This window comes from Lepidochelys kempii, chromosome 9 (genome assembly GCF_965140285.1).
Source record: "Lepidochelys kempii isolate rLepKem1 chromosome 9, rLepKem1.hap1, whole genome shotgun sequence".
Taxonomy (NCBI): Eukaryota; Metazoa; Chordata; order Testudines; family Cheloniidae; genus Lepidochelys; species Lepidochelys kempii.
In genome coordinates this window covers 22,470,783-22,490,282 of record NC_136388.1, presented here as the reverse complement: position 1 = coordinate 22,490,282, position 19,500 = coordinate 22,470,783, and the positions used below count along the sequence as shown (strand labels likewise).

Here is a 19,500-nt window from a genome sequence, read left to right as displayed (position 1 = left end):
TGCAGAGGGGGTTTACTTCCCTTGGGAGGCACAGCTAGGGTTGCCAATTTTGGTTGGACATATTCCTGGAGGTTTCATCACATGACATAATCTTTTATTTGCTAGGCGCAGCTAACCCTGTCCCACCCTCCCCAGGAAGTGCAGGGCAGGGCAGGGCAGGAAGTATAAGAGTAGGGCCCTGCAGCTCAGTTCGGCTGGACCAGAGAACGAGGCAGACAGCTCTCTCAGAAAGCTGAGCCCTCAGTGAGGTCGAGGACCAGTTGCGGCGAAGACCAGCAACCTACTGCCCCAGAAGACAGAAGACACTGGGGAGAGACTGGAGCAAGGGCCACCCAACTGCAAGCCTGTGAGCCACAGCTGGGCTGCAACGGAGTGACACCCGCAGGAACTGGTAGGAAATTGCCCAGCGAAACCAGACATTGGTCCAGTTGGGCTGCTGGGCTGCAAAGCAGCAACCGCCCGCTTCCCTGCTGAGCCCCTGGTGGGATTGTCTTCCACTGCTAGGCTCCTGGGCTGGGACCCGATGGATCAGGATGGGCATGGGTCCCCTTTCCCCACCCCACACTCAGGAGCTGGCCGGGCATGAAACCTTAGGCCTGAGCCAGTAACTGTTGCTCAGAACAATTCCCAAAGGGACCTGAGCCCAGAGACTGTTTGGTGGTTGCCTGCCCCAGCCAGCAAGCCGAGGGCAATAGACTGTTTCATTGATCAATCCCCACACTCCAATTGGGGTTGCCAACTTTGTAATATTTCAAAAACGGACACTCCAGCAGGAGGGCCGGAAGTGCCCCTCCTCTTCCTGCTGAGGCTCCGCCCCGGCTCCCGAGGCCCCGCCTTGTTCGCTTCTCTTCCCCCCATTGCTCACTGCTGTTTCCCTCTCCTGCACACTCCCCTCTGTCCAGGTCAGGAGGGACTTGCCTGTGGAGCCAGGACTGGGAGCTGCAGTTTCCGGGTGTAGGTAGGAGGCAACCCCAGCTGAGTAGGAGCTGGCGCAGGCATAGGTGCCGACTCTGTGAGTGCTCCGGAGCTGGAGCCACCCACCGGCAGCCAAGTTCCCCCCTCCCCCGCCTTACCGCCTCCCCCCTCCCAAGTGCGCCTTATCCCCGCTCCTCCCCCTCCCTCCCAGCACTTCCCACCCCTCCGCCCCCATCGCCTAACAGCTGTTTGGCAACACTTAGGACTTTCCCGGAGGGAGGGGGAGGAGCGGGGATGCAGCGCGCTCGGAGGAGGAGCCAGATAAGGGGTGGGGACTTTGGGGAAGGGGTGGAATGGGGGTGAGGTGAGGGCGGTAAAGGGGTGGGAAGAGGCGGGACAGGGGCGGGGCAGGGGGGTCAAGCACCCACCAGGCAGAGGGGAAGTCGTCGCCTATGGGCGCAGGTGATGACCCAGCACCTCCCCCCCTCCCCTGCCCACAGTAACCAGACTTTGGGTGTCTAGTCAGTACATTTGACCGGACATTGTCAGGTCCCTTTTTCTACCAGACTTTCTGGTTGAAAACTGGACACCTGGCAACCCTAACTCCGCAGGGCTGGAGTCACAGACTGTTGTTATGCACCCCAACCAGGGACTGGGGACCCCTGCTATTGGGCAGTGTGCTGCGCCCCCCGGTAGAGATGGGAAGTGCTAATAGGGCAGTTACATGGCTGCAAGTCAGGCCATCCTGACAAACATCCGGCCAACCTACCGATTCCCCAACGCTGCTGGAAGGGGGTGCACTAACCCCAAGAGGGAGGAACCTTACACAGCACAACCAAGTTGTAAAGAATAGAAATAATGTAGTACCCACTTTTCTTTTAAGTAACTTACTGACTGTGTTTCTTTTCTGCTCATTCTTGTTCTGGTCATGTAGTATCCAGTCACCTGTTAAAATATAAATGTTTTCTGGAGTAAATGAAAGGCACTACAATAATTCTCACTGCTAATCCACAAATCCAATAATTCTCACACAGAAAAATTATTAGTCTCTTCCACTGCTCAGCAAAGATTTAACAGTAGGGTACTGTAATGAGATCATTTTGCTATGATTTTGTTACTTTTATCAAATATTTCACAGCATGTATAATATGATGTATTATCTTTAATAATTAGAACTCAACCACCCTTTCTAAAATAAATTAAAACAGTCTACTCTGCAATGTGAAATTCTTTCAATTTTTACTGTTTGGTCAGTTGATAAACAGCCTGATCCAAACCCATGGAAGTTAAGATTTAACCCTTGGCTAATTCTGACCATCTTCTAATGGGTTCTCAGTCATTAGTGTAAATAAGCAAGGTTCTACTACAGTGTTATGTCATTCTAAATCAGCACAACATGATATTTACATAACATTCATGAACCAAATCTTTTTTGAAACACAGTTCCCAAATATCCTAATATCTATTCCTTTCTGTATTTATTTCATTACCGAGATTCATTCACATCCCTACAGACTTTCATAATGAATAGCAGCTTGTTAGAAAATCTATCTACTTGGGTAAAACAGGGAACAAACATTTTGGAAAATAACAAAGTACAATATTACTATCATTATCGTTATATCACTAGATCTAAAGTCATAAAACTCTGTATTGTATAAATATTTATTTTACATTGATTTTTGGGCATCTTTCAGTCTTGGTTATCTGAAAATTTGTGTAATATTAGCTATACAAATAAACAAACAAACAAATAAATATTTCGCAGGGTAAAGTTTCACCATGTTCCATAAATTAAATCAGAGTACTCAATGCTCTACTTCTAGCGTTTTAGGTAAATTCATATTTATATTATGCTCATGTAAATATATATTCAGGCCTTTGCTCTTTTTCAAATGTATATTATACATATATTATTAACCAAATGGAAAATATATTTTGCCATTCTCATTTCTGAGACTGTAATGATGTTATGCTCTCATGACTGCACTTCTGCTGCAGCACATGTGTAAACCCACAAAATAAAAGTTATAAAATGTTGAGATATTTTATATTATATATAATATTTAAATTAAAATAAATTACATTACGTTTTCCAATATTCCCTGCCTCTGTCCTAGCCACAAGAATCACAGCTGCCTTTTCCTAGTGTTTTGGCACTTTCAGCTCCAGATCTGGTGACCTCAATGGAAACAGAATTTGACCCAAACTTGCACAAGTTTTCAACAGAAACAAACTATAGCTCAGTCAAACACAAAAAATACTCACATTCTCTTAGTTTTGCTTTCCAGAGAATTTCTTCAGACTCGAGTTCAATCAAAGATAATGTAAACTCCATAGGTTGCTCCAAGTAGACTTCAATATAACTTTTTAATTTTAAGAGAGAGCCATCAACAAATTCAATTTCCTAAAAATGTAAATCAGTTTTTTAAAAAAGCTAAAACATTTACTGTAAGCATTAAAATAGCTTAAACATAAAAAGGCAGCTTTCAGAAAAGCTGTGGCATAGATCTGGAGTGTAATCCTGGCAGCAATGAAGCCAACAGGAAGTTTGCCAGTGATTTCATGTGGGGCCCGGATTCACCCCTATAGTTTTAGAGTTTCTAAGGGTATAGCTTTCCTGTAATGATAATAAACAAATGTGCTGGAATTCATTTACAGTGATGCATGCCCTGAATTTATGAGGAGTATAAATGATAAAACCTGTATTTTTCACAAAATATTTGCAGCTGAGCTGTGATATGCACATTGACAGTCCAATTATGTATTCATATAGAACATACCTCAGGAGTTATTTCAGCTTCTGACTCACTAATTAATCTGTATCTCTTTCCATTTTGTAGTCGTTTTTGACAAACCGGGGGCTTGTCAATTTTGATGAATTTCTTATCAGAATGTTTTACTGCTTTCGAGATATCCTAAAATTTAAAAATACATTTACTTGATACTCATCCTGGTCTACAAACTAAAGAATTTCATAAACAATGATGTGCTTCTAAACTTCCTTGTGGTTTTCTATATCCCCAATTTTATTAATGGATGGTGATGCTTTTCCTTGGAAAGTAAATGGTCAAATCAAACATTTACAGATCATGGGATATATTCTCACTCACAGCTGGACAGGTTTATGTGCCCAAGGCACCCAGATCCCTCTCCAATCAGACACTGATGGAACCTTCACCCTTTGCAGATCAGTAAGCCACTGCATTCGGATGATATCCCATTAAGCAAATAATGAATGTGATTGTCTATAGGGCTTTTTTTAAAGTGCTACTCACAACTTTCATTTCTGCTCATTACTAATAATCCTTTTTACCACGTATGTGCCTTTCCACACAACAAGCCTTACAAAAAGCAATATACAAATTTACAAAAGCATTCGTTAGCAAGAAACCACCAGAGAAACATTCTTCTACCTTCTCTAGTTTCATTGAACCCTATCCTCTGAGGTGCTGACCACTTTCCACTGCCAATGAGAAAACTTCAAAGGGGAAATGAGGGTGCACAATTCTTTGCAGGACTGGGTTCTAATTGCCAACATGTTGACTTCATATTTAGCCTCCTCTGAATAAAGCAAGGAGCAGACCTATTGTTAGCCCCCTGCAAACAGCATCACAATACCGACTGGATCAGAGTGAGTCCTGCCAAGTGTCTATTCTTCAGTAACTTTCAAATATCATTCTCTCACTGTTATGTTACATGGGGCAGCTTAAAGGTCAATTCTGTCACAAACAATGAAAATGAATGACAGAGTATGAGCTAATTTGGGAGCTGAACCATTCTGGTCCTCATCCTGATCCTGCAAGCCCTCCATGCATGGAATTCCCAATGACTCCTAAACCCCGGCATGTGAGACACTCTATTGGAAGATCAGGTTTCAGAGTAGCAGCCGTGTTAGTCTGTATACACAAAAAGAAAAGGAGTACTTGTGGCACCTTAGAGACTAACAAATTTATTTGAGCATAAGCTTTCGTGAGCTGCATGCATCCGATGAAGTGAGCTGTAGCTCACGAAAGCTTATGCTCAAATAAATTTGTTAGTCTCTAAGGTGCCACAAGTACTTCTTTTCTTTTTATTGGAAGATCAGACTCTCTATGTCTACAACATCATGGCCACATTATAAATTTAATGTACATCAGATCTGAGGCCTAAACTACAAGACAATGTCAACATTTTAATGATCAACATTTGGGCATATTTATATTGAATTTGAGCACTTTCCACTGGTAAGTTAAAAAAACATACCATACCTTTATAAATGAATCGTTATTTGTCGCTACATACACACGAAATGATAAGGAAGGGTGATTATTGACAACTTTGTATAAAATTACAGCCCCATCGTACTGTACTGGCTCTTGTGTTTGAATAACCGGTCCTACTGGAGAGAGAGAACTCACATGCCATTTGACATGCGTCATTGAATGATCAACAGAAGGCTCAAATGCTGGACCAGTACTTTTGATATGTAAAACTTTGAATGTCATGTCAGATTCATGATCTGCAAAGAGATACCAAAACATTAACATTTCTTATAATGAATAGTAATAGATAGCTATATTTGTTAAACTCAATATACAGTACTTACCATTTAGGCTGAGGGAATGTGGGAATTGAATGGAAGTAAGAACAGAGGTTGAGTCACAACTGACATCAAATATAGGGCCACCGACTATCCATGGTTTTTTAACATAATCAGCATATTTGCTCCAAGACAACACGGAATATTTGATTACAGCAGCCTTGGTTACATCGAAAATCAAGCCTGTAACAGTACATTGGTAAGTTCCCTCTGCCTCCAGCTTCAACCTGTATTGGACAAGTGTGACAAATACAGTTTAACTTTCATTACGTATTAAATATTACGTAATGTGATTTGTTTAAAAGTGGTTCATATGAGATAAATTATTTTTTAAAAATGACTCGTTCCTTTGAGGTTTTCTCCCCACCAAGAACAGCATGGAAAATAGCACATAAAATCTTTTTATTTAATTTTTTTTTAAAGATTAAGCCTAAGCTTGTCTGTTTGCTTTTTTAGCGTGCCAGCTAAATGAATGCAGGAATGGACGAAGTCCAAACCAGTGCAGAGCTTGATACACAGGTAAAGTGGAGAGCTGCTACCCACACTAGGGGCTCAAACCAACTCCTACTGACTTCCAATGGATGTTGGACCAGACCTTAGCTGAAGTTTCTGAGAGTATGTCTACACAGCAGCTTGGAGGGTGATTCCCCATGCAGGCAGGCAGACACATACTAGTTCTGTTCAAGCTATTGTGCTAAAACAGAAGTGTGGACAGGGTTGGCACGGACAGCTAGCTCGAGCTGCCACTCTTGCCACCGCAGCCACAGTATTTTTAACATGCTAGCTCAAGCAGACCTAGCACATCTGTCTGCCCATGCTGGGAATCACCCTCCCAGCTGCTATATAGATATAACCTGAGTGATATTCAGAACTAATCCAAAGTAAAGCACATTACAGTAATCCAATCCAGAGGTGAGAAATGCATGAATAACTGTGGCAAGGCAGACATTCAAATGGAAAGTACACAACATCTAGACAAGTTCAGGTGAAAAAAGGGAATTACAGAACAAGACACTTTACAGAAGCCTCGGACTAGGACGTAAGCACGTGCTTAACTTTAATTACTTCAATGAGACTGCTCACATACTTCAAGTTAAATTTTGCTGGATTGGGCCCAGAAGCTAGTGCTGATGAGAGTAATGAACTGTTTATTTTTAATGGATTTACTGAGCAGGATACTTACGATAAATTAATCGCTTATGTAATTCAGCTGAAGATAGAAGCATTTTAAGCTGGACAACGTAAACATCCACCAATTACATTAAACAATACCTACCAAAATATTCCTCTGGGAAGTCTTCTGGGGGTCACTTGCTCTTTCTGGTTCTGTATGTATAAATGAATAAATTTGGTGAAGCACAAATTTTGCAGAATTACAATTTGCAAAATACTAACACAAATTCTCGTGTGGATTTTAAAAACGTACATGTTCAGTCTTGACATGTTCACAGCGAAATTGGCTATTAGCCTCTAAATGAAAAAAAAATAGAGGTAAAAATCAACTCTTTAAAATGAAAAATTATTAAAAATTGTTAGATGCACAATTTCAACAAGATACATTCAAACCTGATGCAACAGGTGGCAGCAATTCATTCTTTTCCAATTCTTCATCTATAAAAAAGATGACTTCTATAAAATACACATTTCATACACAATTATGTATAATGAACTACACTCAAGCTGAAACAGGCCTTAGTCAAAGCTTTTGCATAAAATAAAGCGGAGGATGATCTTTTTTAATATCCTTCCATCGGCTCTAAACATTCTAACCTCCCTTTGATTCTAGTTTTTTCCACTGCTTAATCCAGTGATATTTTGCAGAAATACACCATATATCAAATCCATCAGCCCTCTGGGCAAATTTCTGCTCACAGTTGCACTTGGACAACCCCACTGACTTCAACTGCCGACCCAAAAGAAATGAAGCTACTATTCCCTTCCCTCATCAGCAACCTCAACTCCTTTATTTCAATTCACATCATAGACTCAGACCCATGAGATTCATACAGTCTGATTTAAATGTAAATAAAAACTCGTTCATCAATACTGTATTTCTCTCTTAACTGTCCACGACACATAGTAACCTATGTTTAAGTGTTGTCTTTCCGTTAACTCTCGTGGTTCAACCACAAATTGTTAGCATACATGCAGAAATCCCTGGGTTAAATATATTGCCTGTGTCATGCAAGAGGAGGGATTAGATGATCAAAATGGTCCCTTATGGCCTTCATATTTAAGAATGTATGAAATAATGGACAAATTTCAGGGTTCTATAAAAGTAAGCACAAAGATCTATCACAATGTGTATGCATAAGAGGGCATGGGCCACCTTAGTTCTAACATCTCCTAATTTTCCAGTGTTTGACTTTACAACCTTAATATTCTTTTCACATAGGTTTTTGTGTGTGTAATATCTTAGGTTTTCAAAAACAGAAATTGGAATCAGCAGGTGGAATCATACTGACCCCTACGTGTTCGTCGGTAGGATCGGAACCTTTAGATCTACAGCACAGACCCTTGCCATTGAGTTAACAGAGTAACAGATAGCTGTAGTAGGTTGTCATCTTCTAGGGATCAGCAGCAGATGGGAATCACACACACACACTTTGCCAACGGGTTTCCCAGGTATTTGCTGACAGCAGAGAAATGCTGTGAGGAGTCACAGAAGTCATAGACCCTTTTGCTCTTGTTCCCCACAAACCTGACCCCTTCTGCCCATGTCCCCTCCAGCCTGTCCCTATGCCAGTTCTGCTTCTCCCCTCAGCTCCCCAACCCAGTTTCCTACATACCCCACACAGCTTTTCACCCCAATCCCATTTGCCTTATCTATCCAGTCCCAGTCTCCACCCCTCCAGGCTCCTCATCCCAGGTCCAGTCACCTTGTCCAGCCAGTCCCAATCTTCCAACCCTGGTCTTCTTGTAGCACTATCCTTGCCCAGCTATTCCAGTTCCCACCACCACTGGCTCTTTGTCTGACCTCAATCCCCCATCGGAAAAGTGTGTGAACCCATGAACACAGCCAGCTGCTCTGGCACCACAGCAGCCTCTGGTAGGCAAAAGGCGGAACTGCAGCACTTCTGGGGTGAATGTATTTTCTGTGGGGGAAAAAAATTTGATGCCCAGTGCTGTAGAACTCCCCCAGAAGTAGAAGTTTATCACAGCACCATGCCGCAGAGCCAGGTTCAGACAGAGTAGGGCATACGGGGCTGCTAGAGGGTCACAGACTGGGGTTCAGAATGGCTAGTGGGGGGACAGACTGGGGCGTGGGCTCAGAAGTTAGTGGAGTGACAATGCTGAGCCTGGGGATGGAGGAGAGGGGCTGCAGAGACCCATGGGGATGGGGAGTACAGGGACGGGGGCAGATGTGACTGACTGAATGGGAGAGGCTTGGGGTAAGCCTGGGACTGCATGGGGGAGACTTCCCAACTCCCTAACAATCCCCCTTCCCCGCAAAAAGCTTCTCACACCTACACCCAACATCCTCCAGGTTCACTCCTAGGCTCCTTCCCCCTCCCTCAGCTCCTCGGTTACCCCTGACTCCCCCAAGCCTTTGCACTACTTCTGACAGGTGCAGAAAATACAGTTCTGTATTGTAATTTAAATGAATTACTCAAAGTTCTGCATTAATATGCGTAGTAAGGAATCTATTTAAAAATAAATTACCAGAATTTTTTTTTTTGGTCGTATTGTTACAGACATACTCACTGACAGATATTTTGAAATAAAATACCAAAATAATTGAAACTGGCATGATTATATTGTGTTATTTTGACAAATACAATATGCAGAATTTTGCAGAATTTTCAAATATCATGTGCAGAATTTTTTTGTGTGTGTGCAGAATTCCCCCAAGAGTAGCAGATGTAATCTTCAGAGAATTTAACTGCCAAATTCTAACAAATCTCTACAGAGCATGTGTGAAGTGAGATTTTTAAAGGCTTATAACTTGGCCAAATTGAGACACTCTTTTACATAGATGACAAAAAGCCTATCCCTGACACCAGGGTGATTCCCCCAGGCCAAATTTCAAGTCCCAGCTCCAAACCAGAGAGGCATTAGAGCAGTGGTTCTCAAGCTTTATTTTTTGCCGACCACTTGAGAATTGCTGAGGTTCTCAGCGGACCACTTAATGATCTTTCCAAATGTTGTTTGTACCGTTAGCTAACTATTGTAAAGCACTTTGGATAAAAGCTCTATATAAAAAAACCCTTAATAATAATAATTTTTTTGTTCTACAATAAAAGCACACAACTCATATTTTAATATCAGTAGTCTTACCTTTCTAATGGGATGGATGTGCCCTCTTTCCCCCGCCACAGCAGCCCCAGAGCTGGAGCTGGGAAGGAGGGCCGTCTCTCCCTGGCAGCTTCTGCTCTGGCGCTGGAGAAAGTCGCCTCTTTCTCTGGCTGCCACAGCCCTGCACGTCCCAAATGCCCCCCAACCCCTGTTCTCACTCCACTGCCCCCTCCCACCTACCTCCTATATCCCCCAAGGCCACCACCTCATCTCACATGTGCGTCTTCTCCAGGGTTCAGGCACCTAATTAGAGGTTCTCAAACTGTGGTCCATAGACCACCAGTAGTCCGCAAGCTCCTTTCAGGTTGTCTGCGGATAGTTCCCTCTAAGGCATGTGCCTGGGTGGCCACACATGAGAGAATGAAGGGCCACGCAAGTAATTAGTGGAGCCACGCCTGCGCACGTGTGGAGCCACGTCTCCACTAATTAGGTGCCTGGACCCTGGAGAAGACGCACATGTGAGGTGAGGTGGTGGCCCTGGGGGGAATAGGGGATAGGAGGGAGGGGTCAGTGGGGTGAGAAGAGGGAGTGGGGTGAATTTGGGACGTGCAGGGCTGTGGCAGCCAGAGAAAGAGGCGACTTTCCCCAGCTCCTGGGCTATGGCTGCCAGGGAGAGATGGCCCTCCTTCCCAGCCCTAGCTCAGGGGCTGCTTCAGTGGAGAAGAGAGGGAGAGACCCCGCTCGTTCCTAGCCCCAGCTAAGGGGCTGCCGCGACAGGGGAGAGAGGGCACATCCATCGCATTAGAAAGATAAGACTACTGATATTAAAATATGAGTGGTGTGTTTTTATTTGTAGAACAAAAAAACATTAATTATTATTAAAGTTTTTTTTATATAGTGCTTTTATCCAAAGCGCTTTACAATAGTTAGCTAACGGTACAAACAACATTTGGAAAGATCATTAAGTGGTCCGCTGAGACCCTCAGCAATTTTGAAGTGGTCTGCAAAAAAAAAAGTTTGGGAACCACTGCACTAGAGCTTCTCAATGAAATGGATGTAAGATTTTTTCTCTTTAAATATGGGAAAAACAATGTCTTTTTCCCTAATATTGTTTTTGGAAATGGATGGACCATTTTTGCTGAAACTTTGCAAAAAGCTTCAACACTCAGCATGGAACATATCAGACTGAATCATGAAAGTCTGGCAATGTTATAAGCAACTGAAAACAGGGGTTTTTAATGGGAAGTGTCAGGCTACCTTAACTATAGGTGGCAGTACCAGCTCTACCCATAATATGCACCACTGACCTGATTCTGCAGCCTTTAATCATGGTGAGTAATGTATACTCACATTAGTAGTGCCAGCCGAAAGGGTTGCAGAACCAGGCTGTGAGAGTCTTTCATTACATGATCACACTATCTTAAGGGAGGTGTGTGTGACATGCTGTTATACTATGTTAGCTGAAAAACAATATGTGAACACATAATTCAAGGCTGTGAGTTGAATCCATTCTTGAGTAAACTCTATTTTACCTGAGATTAGTTTTCCCCATAGCTATTTGCAATGCTTACATGCAAGGGAGTACAGTAACTTTGGTATATCCTGAATTTAGGGTTCATAACTCTGCAATTTTAAAATTGCATTCAGGAAGTATTTTTGAATGTACTTATTTATAAATACACGGTATGAGTGCGTAAGACCATACAATATAAATTCTTAACTGGGCTCTTTATTAATTTGGGGAGGGATTAACAGGAAGAAATTCTTTACAACTAGACTATGCTACACATTGTATCAACACTCAGCCATTTGGTTGATCTTGCATCCCGTTTCCCCCTATAAATTGTTGTAAGAATTACTAATGGAACTTGTCCTTTTATGGAAACAGAAATAAGAACGAATATGTATATACTCACCTGTTTTTCTTGTATTTGTCTCCTCAGTATCTGCAGACAAAAAGCCTTCTAATTATTTAAATACAAATTAAATTATCAACATGTATGAAATATAAATAGACTGCTGGTAATATAACACACATACTTCAAAACATGCATGCCTTTCACTAACAGCAATCACTTCCTGCAATTCTTTTTCTGTTCATCCTGTTTTGCCACTTTCGCTGCCAATTTTTAAGTGTATTTATGACCTCTTGTTGCTAAGGACAACTATTGTGAAACAAAAAATGATTTCAACAAGTATTGTGTCTAGAATAAAAAAACTTTAACCTTTTTTTTATTACTTCTCTGTGTAAATCCTTAATCATGAATGACCATGAGAATAATTTGAGCACATAAAATATTATTCAGCTTCTCAGTATCTAATCACTGAACTGATCATGGTAAACAACTGGTTTGAAATTATATACATAAACAGTAGTGTTTTAATCATTTAAGATCAATCTAAAAGTTTAAATGAGTGCAATGAAACATAGATATTACAACATAATACTCACCTGACTCACTTTCAGAGCTACTTTCAGAGTTATTTTCAGAACTGTCATCTCCTTAATAAAATTACATCCCATTAGCCATGGTAATAATTAAATAACTTCATGGATAAACAAAACGTAAATTTAGATATGCAAGCAGATTAGCCAGGCAACAAGATATATACATGAGAGAGAGAGAGAGAGAGAAATGCAGCGGCCCTTATTGAGGGGGCTTTTTTGCTGGGAGTATACGACATCAATGCTCCAGAATCTGCGCGGGCTTCCTATTGGTTTATGAGTAGAGTTTAAGATGTTGGTTATGACATATAAAGCCCTGAATGGTTTGGGACCTTCCTACCTGAGAGACCACCTCTAGCCCCATAACATAAAGCCCCCCCGTCAGCAATCTAAGCTATGGTTGGCCCACAGCAGGCATAGTGGGGAAAGAGTTCCATGAACCCTCTCCCCACATTAGCATATCTGCACAGACCAGCCATGATTTGATCCATAGACAGTGAATGTGTTGCAAAAAGTTTTCATTACCTTACATTTAAAAGTGTAAGCTGAAAAGAAAACAGTGGTAAGAAAAAAACACAATTTAAGGAGTTAGCATAAAAATGATACCACAGGCTTACTCTATCAAAACATGAGAAATTCCTCCCTTTATTTACATAACACCTCAGTGACATGACAGACCTTATTTAGGCACCTTTAAAAAGGATCAGAACGGTAGAACATGCCTGTTCTATGAAGTTTGGTGTTGATCAAAATGTAAAATATCCCAGACTCGAAGAAGAGAGTATTATTTGGATTATCTGCTTGCAGTTTTCAATGGATTCTTCAATAAGACTTAGAGCTTTAGTAAGAGTAATACTTTTCTGCTTACCTGATTTACACTCTTGAGCTGAGTCATCCTCTCTAGTGCCAAAACTTTCTACTTTAGAAAAAGAAATACAGCAGGGGATTAAACATGTATGTTTTACAAGAAAAATGAAAGAATGGATAATGTTTTCAAATACATACAAACAGTTAAAGTCCCTGAGCCTAGACCAGTGGTTCTCAACCTATTTTTATGCGGCCCACAGTGTTGGGAACCAAAGCGCCCCCCCCCCCGCCAAAAACGCCCCCAGACCCCGATGCACAGCACGTCCTGCACAGAGCCCCCTCCACAGAGTGTGGCCAGGAGTGGAGCCCAGGGTGAGGGGCCAGACGGCAGCCCCAGACCACGGACCCTGCGGGGCTGGCTGGCGGCCCTGACCCCCTCACCATGTCAGGCTGGGCAGCCTGGACCCCGCTGCGCTGGGCAGCCAGGCGGCCAGGAACCCAGACCCTGCTGCACAGGCCCAGCGGCCTTTAGCACACAGCTAAGAACATACATATAAGAACATAAGAACGGTCATACTGGGTCAGACCAAAGGTCCGTCTAGCCCAGTACCCTGTCTTCCAACAGTGGCCAATGCCAGGTGCCCCAGAGGGAATGAACAGAACATGTAATCATCAAGTGATCCATCCCCTGTCGCCCATTTCCAGCTTCTGGCAAACAGAGGCTAGACACACCATCCCTGCCCATCCTGGCTAATAGCCATTGACGGACCTATCCTCCATGAACTTATCTAGTTCTTTTTTGAATCCTGTTAGTCTTGGCCTTCACAACATCCTCTGGCAGAGTTCCACAGGGTGACTGTGCATTGTGTGAAGGAAAACTTCCTTTTGTTTGTTTTAAACATGCTTCCTATAAATTTCATTTGGTGACCCCTAGTTCTTGTGTTATGAGAAGGAGAAATTTAATTATATTATAGTCACTATTACCAAGCAGTCCAGCTATATTCACCTCTTGGACCAGATCCTATGCTCCACTTAGGACCAAATCAAGAATTACCTTGCCTCTTGTGGGTTCCAGGACTAGCTGCTCCAAGAAGCAGTCATTGAAGGTGTCAAGAAACTATCTCTGCATCCCATCCAGAGGTGACATGTACCCAGTCAATATGGGGATAGTTGAAATCCCACATTATTGTTGAGTTTTTTATTTTAATAGCCTCCCTAATCTCCCTGAGCATTTCACAGTCACTATCATTATTCGTTGTCATGTGGTTGGTAATATATACCTACTGCTATATTCTTATTATTCGAGCATGGAATTACCATCCACAGAGATTCTATGGTACAGTTTGGATCATTTAAGACCTTTACTTCATTTGATTCTATGCTTTCTTTCACATATAATGCCACTCCCCCCACCAGCACAACCTATTCTGTCCTTCCGATATATTTTGTATCCTGGTATTACTGTGTCCCATTGATTATCCTCATTCCACCAAGTTTCTGTGATGCCTATTATATCAATATCCTCATTTAATACAAGGCACTCTAGTTCACCCATCTTATTATTTAGACTCCTAGCATTTGTATATAAGAACTTTAAAAAAAAGATGAAATTGAATGGGACTCTTTTTCATTTGACTGTTTCTTATCAGATCCTACCCGTATTTTATTATCTTCCATCCTCTCCTCCTTACTAGGACATAGAGAATCTCCATTAAAAGCCTCCTCTAAGGGATGTCTCTGTCCGAACCACATGCTCCTTCACACCTGTCGGCTTTCCACGAGCCCTTAATTTAAAAACTGCTCTACGACCTTTTAAATTTTAAGTGCCAGCAATCTGGTTCCATTTTGGTTTAGGTGGAGCCCATCCTTCCTGTATAGGTTCCCCCTTTCCCTAAAGTTTTCCCAGTTCCTAATAAATCTAAACCCCTCCTCCCTACACCATCATCTCATCCATATATTGAGACATTGCAGATCTGCCTGTCTAACTGTCCCTGCATGTGGAACTGGAAGCATTTCAGAGAATTCTACCTTGAAAGTCCTGGACTTCAACCTCTTACCTAGCAGCCTAAATTTGGCCTCAAATTTTTCTGCGGCCTCTTACCTCTTACCTAGCAGCCTAAATTTGACCTCTCTCCTATCCTTCCCTATGTCATTGGTACCTGCATGTACCACGTCCACCGGCTCCTCCCCAGCACTACACATAAGTCTATCTAGATGTTTTGAGAGATCTGCCACCTCGGCGCCCTGCAGGCAAGTCACCATGTGGTCCTCCCAGTCATCGCAAACCCAGCTATTTATTTTTCTAATGATCAAATCCCCCATAACTATTACCTGTCTCTTCCTAATAACTGGAGTTCCCTCCCCTGGAGAGATGTCATCAGTGTGAGAGGATACCACAAAGTCATATGGAAGGAGGGTCCCTCTCAACTATGGGATCGTTTCCCTCTGCTCCAGTTGGATGTTCTCCTTCCCTGAGACTTTCATCCTCCTCAACAGCACGGAAGCTTTCAGACGGGGGTGGGACCGTTCTACTGCGTCCCAGAAAGTCTCATCTATGTACTTCTGTCTCCCTTAGCTCCTCCAGTTCAGCCACTCTGATCTCCAAACCCCATACTCGGTCTCCGAGGACCAGGAGCTCCTTGAACCGAACACACACATATGCCACCTGCCTATAGGGCACGTAATCATACATGCTGCATTGGGTGCAATAAATTGGATATCCCCCACTCTGTTGCTGGACTTCTGCCTGCATTCTCTTTTTACTCCTGCAGCTTGTTCCTTTGTTGATGTTTTGTTTTTATCAGGGGGTGTTTTTGGCTTTAAGTTTAAAGAATGTTAAGTGTATCTAGTCCCCACCCCACCCCCCGACTCTCCCTCTAAACTTCCTCACAAAACTCCTGTTAGCCGCTCCTGTTCGCTAGCTGGGTCGCAGCTGTGTGCTAATTGGGCTGCATGCGGGCCCGCGGGTTGAGAGCCGCTGGCCTAGACCTATAAACTATTACCACTAGGGGGCTGCATACTCAATAGCTTCTGCAGGCCAAACTCACGGCAGACACCATGGGCTCCTTGCACCCCTTTTCTTGCCCCCTCCCATCCCCTTCTATTTCAGGGAGTCCCTACCACTCTCCCCACTTATACCAAGGACTTTGTGTCCCCCACTCCTCCTTCCCCAATGGGCCAGAGGCTGTGTGACCCCCATTGCCTCCTCCCTCATGCCATGGCTACCAAGTTGAGTGTAGGACTTGCTTAGCTGGGCCAGTTATATTAGTCTTATTTGTTTTAGATGTCTTTTTTGCCATTATCTGGCAAAAACTTAAACCTCATGAAAGTTTCTGTCAACTTTATTATAAAATAGCACAACATTGCTCAGTTATTATAATTATTATAATTTATCATTTGTATTGTGGTAGCACCCAGGAGCACCAGTCATGGACCAGGACCATGGACAGTTAGGTGCAAAATTAAATACACACAAATTTATATTAAGATTCTTTAGTCTAAACACAAACTGTTTCCTCTTCAAAGATGAGAGAGAGAGAGAGAGAGTACCTGTCCATTTCTAAATGCGAATGGAAGTGTAAAAGTAGTGATTTCTTTATTTAGAAAATTATTATTAGTCTACATAATTCTCTGATTAACCTAGATCAAAACAAAACAAAAAAATCCCAAAACTTTGGTAAGACAGAGCTAGGATTGTAAATATATTATGAGAAGAAAGCCTGATTAGAATGTTATAGTGCTGGATCATATTAAAGAAGTTCTGTATTAAAATCACAAATGAGTTTGATTCCCCATAGTTTAAATTCCAGGGTATTACTAATTAAGAGGTCTCTTGGTTTTTGGTACTGTTTCTCTCCCTCTATGTGTTAAACTTGCAAGCTGCTAATTGCATTAGTACATTCTAAGACAGAGTCTGTTCTCAAAGCAATTCTTTGTAATAACAACTACTCGCACAGAGAGAGACTCAAAGCAATACTCTGAAATACAGAAACAGCATTCAGAGACTCCCCGCCCTTTTGTTGTATTAACAATTGTGATTAAAATAGAGATAGAGGATGTATGTGGATGGATGCTTGGTGTGGATAATAACTGAATGATCAGGGAGGTGCCAGCCTAAGAATCCAGTGTCCATCGGCTGAAGAAGGCGTCAAGTGGAAATAACCAGAGGACCCCCAGAGGGCAGACTGGAATCCACCCAACAGCCTCAAGAATGGGAGAACCAAAGAACAAGATAAGATCTAGCAGCACGGAGCCGTCAGGAATGTGCTATCTGCTGATTGATTCAGCAACAGCATGATGAAGCAATTCCCATAGACTGGCATAGGAAGAAATTCCTATAAAAATAGACTCTAAAAAGTGAGAACTTTGGGGGTCTGATTCTGCAAACCAACTTCCAGGAGCATCAGATGAGCATCTGACAAGACCCTGCTCCCTCCTCATGTCCAGGCCACCTGGCCAGTGGCTTGGCATGAGCAACTCTAAGGCTGGTAACTATGATAACAACCTTGCAGAACCTGTGTGTCTGTATGAATGAATGTGTGAATAAATATGAGATTGAATGGAATGTTATAACTATAACTAACTGCTTACTATGATTCTTTCTGTATTCACAATAAATGTGGTATTTTGCCTTTTTCCCTTTAATAAGATCCTGCTGGTTTTTATTTTATTATAAAAATAATCAGTGTTTGAAAACCCAAAAATGCTAAATTAAAGTTCCATAAATAACTTTAACTCTGATCCTGTATCAAATATGTATGGTTTACCAAGAGATGGGAATACATGATAGCATAATCTTACATGAAGTAGCCAAATATCCTGTTTTACCAAGACAATCCTGGTTTTTCAAATTATATCTTAGTATCCGAAGAACTTCTTCTGGTCCACCCAAAATGTTCTGGCTTTTCATTTCATCAGTCAAAATGCTCTGTTTTTTTTAATAACTACAAAATGTTTCTTCAATAATATGCTCTGTGTTTACCACGAACAGTATTCATTGTGATGAACAGTTTGGAGTTCAGACAAATGTTAAATGACTTTATGAAAATCAATCTTTTGCTCAAAATGGTTATTAATGACACTAGTCCAGTGTTTCATGATAAAGTTATTCATAACACCGGATTACTGAAAAACATCCTCCCACTTGAGAAATACATGTTGCTGCTGAGTTAAGAGCTGGCAGTAGCAACATCAGCACACATTAAAAAAGAGTGCACTTTTATAGGAGCTTTGTAACCCTATAAAATTGGTCATAAAAGTGTCCCAGTTTTTGTTTTGGAAAGTATGGCATCTTTCATCCTATGGAGTGGTGTGTGTTTAAAGGAGGCAATGTGGGCACACATCATGCCTCTTTTGTTACAGCATCTAGCCATAACCGGATCAGATGGCTCATGATATTTGGGGAGAGTAAACCTATGGCTGAATTACTGACATGATTTGACAGTAAATTCCTATTTCCTTCTCTCCCAGACTCCATAGCTTAGTAATTAATTATGCTGCTGTCCTTGTTATTCTAACTCAACCTATTATTTTTTCCTCTCATAAAGATAATTTGGCTCAAGGAACAACTAAAAACAATCAAGAAGTTAAAAGCTTGCATTTGTGACTTTAGTTATTTTGAGACTTTCTCTTAGTTCTCCAGGAAACAGAGAATTTCGCTGCTGTCTTCAATTTACCCTTGTAAATTCATACTTATTGAACTAACTTCACTCTCCTTTTAAAGACTTCTTCACTATTGAATATACCCTTCAAAATTCTGCCTATCCAGTGGCTTAAGGAAAGCATAACATTATGCCACCAGAAAATATGAGGTTTGTAACCAGTAGCAAATTTGGGGCTCTCAATTCTAGGTGCTGAAGATCAGTGAGAAGCAGCAGTGACATATTACAGCTGCAGGAGAGAGAGGAAAGGTTGTGGTCATCCACTCTGTCACCATGCCTGCTACTAGTGTACAGGGAAGGTGATGCATAATCACCTAGAATCATTCTGGAAGAGGTCACTCACTCTTCTTTCATAGCCAGACAACTTGTGCCACGACAGCAGAATTACTGATTCCCCTACTCATTACCATAGTACATCCAAAAAAGAGAGGAAGCTATTCAGAGATTCCAAGCCCAGAAGGGACCATTGTGATCATCTAGTCTGACTTCCTGTATAACATAGGCCATAGAACTGGGCTATATGGGGGGTAAAATGAAGATGTGCATTAAACAAAGGAACTTAGTTCACACTGGGGTTATTAAGAGCATACAAGAATTTAGATGTATAAGAGCATCTGTATAGATCATCCTGTCTTTATTGTAGCTATCATAATTTCAAGCAATATCTGTCATAGTTTCTTTTTACACATTTACTGTAACTGAAATTGTAAGGGCACTATAGGTCAAATTCAGCCATACCTTATCTCACACAAAACACCCACTAACTGCAGTATTTGGCATTATATGAATAATCCATGCTTTAAATGTGATACACAGAAGTTAGTCAAAGCCATCATACTGAATTATAAATGCAT

At 41.9% G+C, this 19,500-nt stretch overlaps 1 protein-coding gene across 4 annotated transcripts in view; it reads right to left on the bottom strand.

The window, feature by feature from the left end:
* Positions 1-19,500, bottom strand: part of LOC140917218 (caspase recruitment domain-containing protein 8) — a 39,631-nt gene that overhangs the window by 4,764 nt on the left and 15,367 nt on the right. For 2 of the 4 annotated variants that reach the window (XM_073359534.2, XM_073359538.2), the window contains 11 exons: positions 13,048-13,098; positions 12,186-12,236; positions 11,650-11,679; positions 7,064-7,108; positions 6,924-6,967; positions 6,774-6,823; positions 5,504-5,724; positions 5,166-5,416; positions 3,699-3,833; positions 3,184-3,322; positions 1,807-1,860 (listed from right to left, as the gene is read on the bottom strand). In XM_073359534.2, the coding sequence (XP_073215635.1) occupies positions 1,807-1,860; positions 3,184-3,322; positions 3,699-3,833; positions 5,166-5,416; positions 5,504-5,724; positions 6,774-6,823; positions 6,924-6,967; positions 7,064-7,108; positions 11,650-11,679; positions 12,186-12,236; positions 13,048-13,098 (1,071 nt within the window). The remainder of the gene's footprint in view (positions 1-1,806; positions 1,861-3,183; positions 3,323-3,698; positions 3,834-5,165; positions 5,417-5,503; positions 5,725-6,773; positions 6,824-6,923; positions 6,968-7,063; positions 7,109-11,649; positions 11,680-12,185; positions 12,237-13,047; positions 13,099-19,500) is intronic. The other 2 variants (XM_073359535.2, XM_073359537.2) reach the window with 2 other exon arrangements.